The sequence below is a fragment of the Anneissia japonica genome, unplaced genomic scaffold (assembly GCF_011630105.1).
Source record: "Anneissia japonica isolate Jap-2015-1 unplaced genomic scaffold, ASM1163010v1 scaffold287754_len4335492_cov202, whole genome shotgun sequence".
NCBI lineage: Eukaryota > Metazoa > Echinodermata > Crinoidea > Comatulida > Comatulidae > Anneissia > Anneissia japonica.
Window position 1 is genome coordinate 2,819,182 of NW_022705543.1, and position 7,555 is coordinate 2,826,736.

The window sequence follows — 7,555 nt, forward strand, 5'->3', positions numbered from 1 at the left end:
TATTATTAATGTACTATCATTCATTTTATTATTTACCAGTTGTTATTACATGATTTTGTTAATAGGGATCTAGCTGTACATCTAGTTACTGTAGGCGATTTAAAAACTGTAGGTCATGTGCTAAAGTAGAAGGATGTGGTTGGTGTGATTCGACACTCAAATGTCTCCCAGGTACGAGTACAGGACCTGAATTGGGAGTCCAGTGCGAAGCATGGTTCCACAATTACTGTTTTACCACTGGCACTTGTTCCAACAGTATAGAGGTATTGTTAATTTAATTAAATTATTCATAAAAATAATTAGATATATGGCATTTTATTCTGATTGATTAAAGGGTGCTTTTTGTTATTCTTCTTCGGATATGTGTTGTAAATTCTTACGGAATAAGTACCTACCGGTTTTATAGGTTTTAAACTTAAATAAACCCCAAATAGATCATATAGTAACAATTTTCCAATATTGGAATCTATATGGTGTTATAATTGTATGAGATCTTTCAGCGGAACTTTCCAGTTTAGTTGTTTCTGAAAAGAATGTTTCTGTCGAGACTTGAACTTTCAATCTCTTGTTATCAAAGCGAGCAACCATAGAGAGTCATGTTATATCAGAACAGATTTGACTTCTCCGCTACGTTCACGGACGGCAGCTAACGGTTAGCTGGATCCGGATTACAAACGTACGAACTCACCCGTGCGTTCATACAAGAAAATCCCCTATCCAGATACCAAGAAGTTGATGATCGGATCACTGACCAATAGGAATCTAGAAATTGAAAATACGTAAGTGCGATTGGCCAATGATTGGAACGCACTCAACTTGCTAACCGATACCGTTTGCTTATCCGGATTCAGGTTACGGTTAGCGCTAACCGAAAGGGCGTTCTCATAAAGCAAGAAACTTGTACGTCATCGGTACGTGTTATAATTTGTTAACATAATTATAGTAAAATTGTATTGTTTTCTAGATCCTTAATTGCAAGTTAACTCACTGTGATACAACGCGATCAAGTACTACCATAGGCTCCTGTCAGAGTTGTCGAGATTTAGAGCAATGTTTCATTGAAAAGGTTTGATTTGATATCATATATAGTAATCATAAAAAAATTAAAAACAACAAGGAAATCGGTCATGCATCATATTTTTATATACAAAAGATAAACAGCAACCACTTCTGTTAGGGCTTCATATTTTTTTTTACCTTTTTGAATGTATTATTATTAATGCAAGCCTAAGCTTGCTTGAGGAAGTCCAAAGTATTTACAATTTGTACTTGCTTTGTTTTGTAGCCAAATGGATGTAATGTTTGGAGTCCAGACATGTGTCCATTAAATTTGGTCAATCCGAACTATGCTGATCCCAACAGAAAGAATAATATAGAAATTGACGAAAAAGTTCAAGTAATCAACGTTGGCCAGAATTCTGCAAATCTTTACATTTGTCCAGTGAAGAGGAACGATGAAGTATTGTTGATATCAAGCAGATTACTCAAGAAGACAGAGGCTTCTAATATCCTAGTTTCTGGTCAAGCACAAGGGGTTTTCCATACTGTAGTGTCAATAAAACATTTATGTGAGTAATTTTATTAAGATAAGACATAGTTTAAAGAAGAAGAATAATTATGTTAAATTGATTATTAATATCACTTAAATAATAAGATTTAATTTTAGTAATTAACTCATCGCCGTTTTCACGAGAGACACAAACTTTTTGATCACAACAGGGTTTTGGAAAAAACGAAGTGGACCATAAAGCTATCGATATTTTTAATATTGTTTTACATGTTTTGAAATTAAGCATTATGCAATTCAAATGCTCAATTTATTTTGTTTTCCTTACCTTAATTATCCTGTTAATTATAGTTGATGTCTGTTCATGAACACGATCAGAATAAACACAGCATTATTTACACGTGTAGTAATTTGCAACGGTAAAATCTCATTTTACCGTTGCTAGACACACACTGTATTTTATGCTATAACAAGCCTACAAACTCGGCTTATGCTGCTTAAATCATTATATTTCTACTAATAATTCCACACTTGATGCATATGAAGATACCTACGCCTAGGTAAATTAGGGAAATTTAATCTTTACATTTATCCCTAACCAAGCTAACCAATAACAACTACTGCAACGACGCACTGGCATATGATTAACCCACTGAAAGTGTGTGTATGTTCGTATAAACGAATCCGTTTTTCTCGGTTTGTGCGCTATGGCTAATTAGTCCAATTACCTAAATAATATTGTTCAACTACTAAAAACTAGCTGAAAAGCTAGTTCGATGTACAAAATGTCAAAGAAAAAATTTTTCTTTGACAACAAAATAGTGATTTTGATTTTGTGTCACTTCGTGATATCGATGACGAATTGCCTAACCTAATCTTTCACTTTTACAAGTTAATTGATTCCTTTTGGTTTTCATATAATTAGCAATCTCTTCGTATTATTACTGTACAGTTTACCATTTCAAAAAAAATATATAGAGATTTGTAATTATTTCATGGAACACATACCAAATTATGATTCAGATTCTGAATCCGATTATGTTCATGATGTGAGCATAATGTTAGAAAAAATGTTTTTTTTTTTTGTAACACATCAGTACAAATTCATATCTAGCCTGAATGGACTAATAAATATAATAGTCATTTAAGTTGCCTAAATAGACTAGTGGTATAACATGAAAAAAAAAACTTAAGCACTTTCAAGAGATTGTTTATTTGGTACATAAAGTATATTTAAAGTAACAATGATTCGTTTTCAAATTATTCAATTTTTAGGGCGGCATAGCATGATAATGGCAAGAGTGGCGAGATTTGACGAAGTATTTCAGTACGCAAATCTAAATGATGTTTTAGACGTAATCGAAATCACTGATTACAGCGATTTACCTGAAGAGTCATTTTGGAACGATGCTATCAACACTCCGTTGTCCTATCCTATGAAAGATATAGTTTTACTTCAAGGTAGTGTAACATTTCATTGTTCATTTTTTTTTAAATACTGTTCTTGTGAGGCTAATTTAATGCAATATTACAGGTTTGTATTTTTAAGGCTTTTTACAACTGAAAATCTACACTGTGATATCTAGCACTTATAAATTCATGACCTAAACATAATTCTAACTATCAGCCCAATTAAAAGAGTAACACTGTCAAAATCCATATTAAAGGAGGCAAGGCAGAACAGAGAGATATAGATATCCATTGAATATAAATTCCTCTCGCAGTATATGCCATGAGATACCATAAAAATCAAACGCTTTCTTCACAATGATTAAACATGTATTCTTCTGTCTTTAAGATGTTCCATTTAACAAGTGCAGTGGAAGTATACATGTGCTGGGAACAAGAAAATACCATTCAACGTTCATCGTATTGACTCCAGACATTGCAAATTCGTACAATATAGAAGTTGGAGACATACTCGCCGTGAACTCTACTGGGCATTTCATCGAAGCTGTTGCCGAAATTGGAGAAGAATCCGATTCTACATTCATCGAAACCAGTGTTTTAGACTGTAATGACGAAACAATACGAAACAGAGTGTAAGAATGCATATTTTATTGTATGATACGGTGTAAAAAAATGGGTTACTAATAACATTACATTATATAACAATATGCAGCATAATTTTCACTGCGAATAACACTGATCTGATGTTAACTTGTAATCAGTGGATTTTTCTAATTATTTTGTTTAGAATGCTAACACCGCCCTCTTCAGTCCTTCATGAAAACGCAAACATTATTTTTGGATGCAGTGGCGGAGAAAATAACACAGACGGAATTGTTCTAATAGATAAAAACATAGACGAACCGCTACAGATTGATACTTCTACCTTAATTATTGGACGTGAAACAAGTGGCTTGGTCGGGAAGGTTGGTGCTTAACAGATAAACACGGTTATCGATTACACTATCACCGATATAGTAACCACTAAGACTTGCCGCAAGTCTTATTTTTTTTATTATTGTTCTCATTCTAGACAGCGCCACCTTTTTGATTTTCATTGTAAACAGTTAATTGTAAGGTGTATAAAAGAAAGAAATATTTTGTTATCTGAATTACCACCTCAACAAGTTTAGGAAATATTTCTATATACCTTTTTAAGTGTTATTTAATGTGTCTTAAATGTGTTCGTAAAATTTGCATTTGAACATGCATTGAGATCCTACAGTATTGATATCAACCTTTTTTTTCTTTACTGTATTAATTATTGTTTAATGGTTTTAATATTTGTTTTACTGTAGATTTAACATACTTTTAGTTTTACAATTAGTTTTATTTTATTTTTTTTGTATTAAGGTATATTGGATGCACCATAAAACTTGTTTTATGTGTGCCACTGTTGTAAAAGGTAGATTGAAAAAATTGAATTGAATTGAGAAAGTTAATTTAGAGACGGAATAATCTGAAAAAAAATTGAATATGGGACGCCAATTTAATTAGGTATGGCACGCACTAAGTGCAGTAACCAAAAATCAGGGCCTGGAACCAAGGCTACCACTAACTATGCGTGTGTTTACATAAAATGTTAACAAGAATGGCAACATACGTTTGTAATGTTAGTTGTAATTTATTTGATTGTAGGTTTTACATTATGAAGTTCGAGGTTATAATGCATTTATAGAGGTGCTGGTTGCACGTGATCATCAGGAGTTTAATGACATACTGAATGAAGGCAACGATGATGACATTAACAATAATGATTCTCCACTGGATCTACGCCTGAGTAAACCAACAATATACAATGTAAGGCAAGAACTACTTCAAGTTATGATCATTGATTCAACAAAACAAATTAAATTTTTGTTTTTCGCTGGAATTCTTTTTCAAATTTTATTGTATTTTGACCGATTTCACTGACGATTTTGTACATATATGTTTTTTAATTTAAATTTTATTAATTGGTCTATTTTACTTATTTTATGCTAATTTAATTTATGTTCTCATTGGCATCGGACAACCACTAGACAGTGATTCAGTTCACTTTTTGGTAATCCTGTCCGGCCCACTGAGTGTTGTTTTTTGCTTTCTGTTATCTTGTGTTTGTCAATTTTAATGTTTTTAGACGAAATAAATGTATGAAATAAAATGAAATAAAAGATGCCCAAGGACCCTGGTAAAAGATTAGATCTGATGGCCTTACTACCCTGGGGCAGGGTAATGGTAGAGCCCAATGAAAAGAAAATCCACTCTAGTTCTGGTTCTCTGGTGTGTAAGGCCGACCTCCTAAGGATTCCAAAAGTGTAGGAGTTATAAAAGGAGGGGTAGAAATAGTATCGAATGATAGAAAAGATCCACCACTGCCGTTTAAGACGCGCAGAGTCAGTCATGCAGGCTTGCTGAACCGCCTCAGGCCGCACACGAGCAACACATTTGGTAGTGAAATGCCAGAGCGTTTAGAGGTAGAGTAAATGAAAATTACACGTCAAAGAAAGGAGGCGAGAAAATTAGGAGATAGTATTAGGAGGAGTAATGCACGTTCAAAGTTCAAACAATATATTAAGGAAAAGTTTGAATTCTTCGAATGAAAGACTATGTCTTGTTAAAAACATAAATTTCTAGACCAGAGACGGGTGGTTGACAGGGTCCTGGCACTATTTAACTTTAGCTTCTTTAAAGTTCTTCCACCTAATTATCTCTCAGCCAATTATTTAAGGGTTTCTGAAATGGATATAATAAGACAATACAAACCGCAAGCTCTGCAGTGTTGGTATGCAAGGCAAATAGTGAAATATTTATGCCACATCTCTTATATTCATAAATGTATAACATCAATTAGTTTGGAGTTAAGTAACCGACTATGGTAATAAAACAAATTTAAGAGTCTTATGTAAACTATGTGTAATTTTTTGCGGTTGAAAATCATTGACTGAACGTTAGTAAGTATCTCTCTTCTCTTCGGCGTTTTAGGATGTATTTTTATATTTTCTTTGAAGTTTTTGGAAGACCTCGCTTGGCCTATGAGGCAAAGAAAGTGTTACTGGGCCACTTAAGGTCAAGGGCCACAGTGAGCATGCATAACCGTTATGTCACTGAGTACCGCCTGTTTCTTGACGTTTTTTGAAGTTCCTCTCATCTGATTTTAGGAAACCTTACTAATAAATATCTCTGGGCCCCTCGCTTTAGTCATTGAGAGTTTTTACGTTACACCACTGGTTGTTATTTTGGTTTTTCACTGTATTTGTTATTCGTATTAATATTTTTTAGGACGATGACATTTCATGCGAAATTGACCCACAGTTTCAGTTTAACCCGTCTTTGAGGCTAATTTTCTCAACTGACCGTATAAAATACAAGCAATTGGATGTAATCTACGAAGGCCCGATAGAGACTGGTCTACATATAAATTGCAGTGCTGGAGTTCCGTAAGTAGCAATAGCATAAACAAACGTATTATTACACACCACATACACAAACAAGTTTTGAAATATTTAAATAGAATTATAAAGGGAATTGCATGTTACCATTTATATTAAATAGATTTGATACTGATATTGCAAGGCGGTTTGCTGTAAACAGAAGAAATGGTAATTTCTACATTTCACTGGGAGGCTTGAAAATTCCTTTATCTGTCGGTTTAACGTCAAAATATTCCATTATAGCTGGTCTACCGGTGAGTGTACATTAATTTATGTAATAAATTTGAATCAATAATACAAAGTATATGTATATTTCTGGTTGTATGTTGTATTATATTTTAGCCATTGCTTATAAATTGTATATCTCAACCAATATAGAGACATACGTAAATTCCCACAGTATTGTTGTTTTACTGTATTTTTCCTTTTAATAAAATCTGAAGTCAGTTCAGTTCTGTTTGCCTTAGCTCTTGTCAAGCCATCCTCGCCTACAGTCTCATCTCTCTTTATTCGGATGTTATCCATTATGTTATATCCTTAATGTATGTCCTTTGTGGCGCATACCTATCCTTCTGTGGTCACCAGGACCACACTATCAGGTCCCAGGTTCAAAGGATTTAGTCACTTAGTACTCAGCCGTACTGCACACCTCTTTTTCGTTATCGGAAATTAGGTTGTTTGTATCTGATATTCCATATCGTTCTGCAATACTATAAATATAACACACCCTTGAAATCGAAAGGAGAAGGTTTAGTACCAACATTCTGAAGTTAAATTAAAGTGGGTTCCCATTTATTATTACTTATGATTTTAGAAATAAGCTGAATAACAAACATGTCACACTCTTTCTCTACCATATACAGGCTTCGTTGGAAACCAAATTTGGTGTTACTTCTACGGCAGAATTAAATATTGGGTACGGTATTAGGCCCCAAGAAAAGAGACCAGTCGTACTTACACCTGTGGTCTGTATATAGATTTTCTTAATAAACATAGTTACGTTTGTACTATTATTATTAGGATATATTATAGTTTAGTAATGTGCGATCAAAAAATTATTTTGGCTCAACAGTAAACCTTAAATTCAAAACTAAATTAATACCCTATAATTGTTATAACAATTGTAATAATGATGATAATTATGATAATATACGGTACCTTATCGCAACAGCCATACATTCAAAAC

At 33.4% G+C, this 7,555-nt stretch overlaps 1 protein-coding gene across 1 annotated transcript in view; it reads left to right on the plus strand.

Moving 5' to 3' along the window:
• The window catches only part of LOC117105868 (protein bark beetle-like), a 29,650-nt gene extending 22,293 nt beyond the window's left edge, over positions 1–7,357 (plus strand). The window contains exons 11-20 of the mRNA XM_033247184.1: positions 66–263; positions 965–1,066; positions 1,286–1,568; positions 2,783–2,968; positions 3,306–3,549; positions 3,705–3,882; positions 4,595–4,756; positions 6,218–6,375; positions 6,491–6,623; positions 7,233–7,357. Of these exons, the coding sequence (XP_033103075.1) occupies positions 66–263; positions 965–1,066; positions 1,286–1,568; positions 2,783–2,968; positions 3,306–3,549; positions 3,705–3,882; positions 4,595–4,756; positions 6,218–6,375; positions 6,491–6,623; positions 7,233–7,346 (1,758 nt within the window). The 3' untranslated portion in view covers positions 7,347–7,357. The remainder of the gene's footprint in view (positions 1–65; positions 264–964; positions 1,067–1,285; positions 1,569–2,782; positions 2,969–3,305; positions 3,550–3,704; positions 3,883–4,594; positions 4,757–6,217; positions 6,376–6,490; positions 6,624–7,232) is intronic.
• The last annotated feature ends 198 nt before the right edge of the window (positions 7,358–7,555 follow it).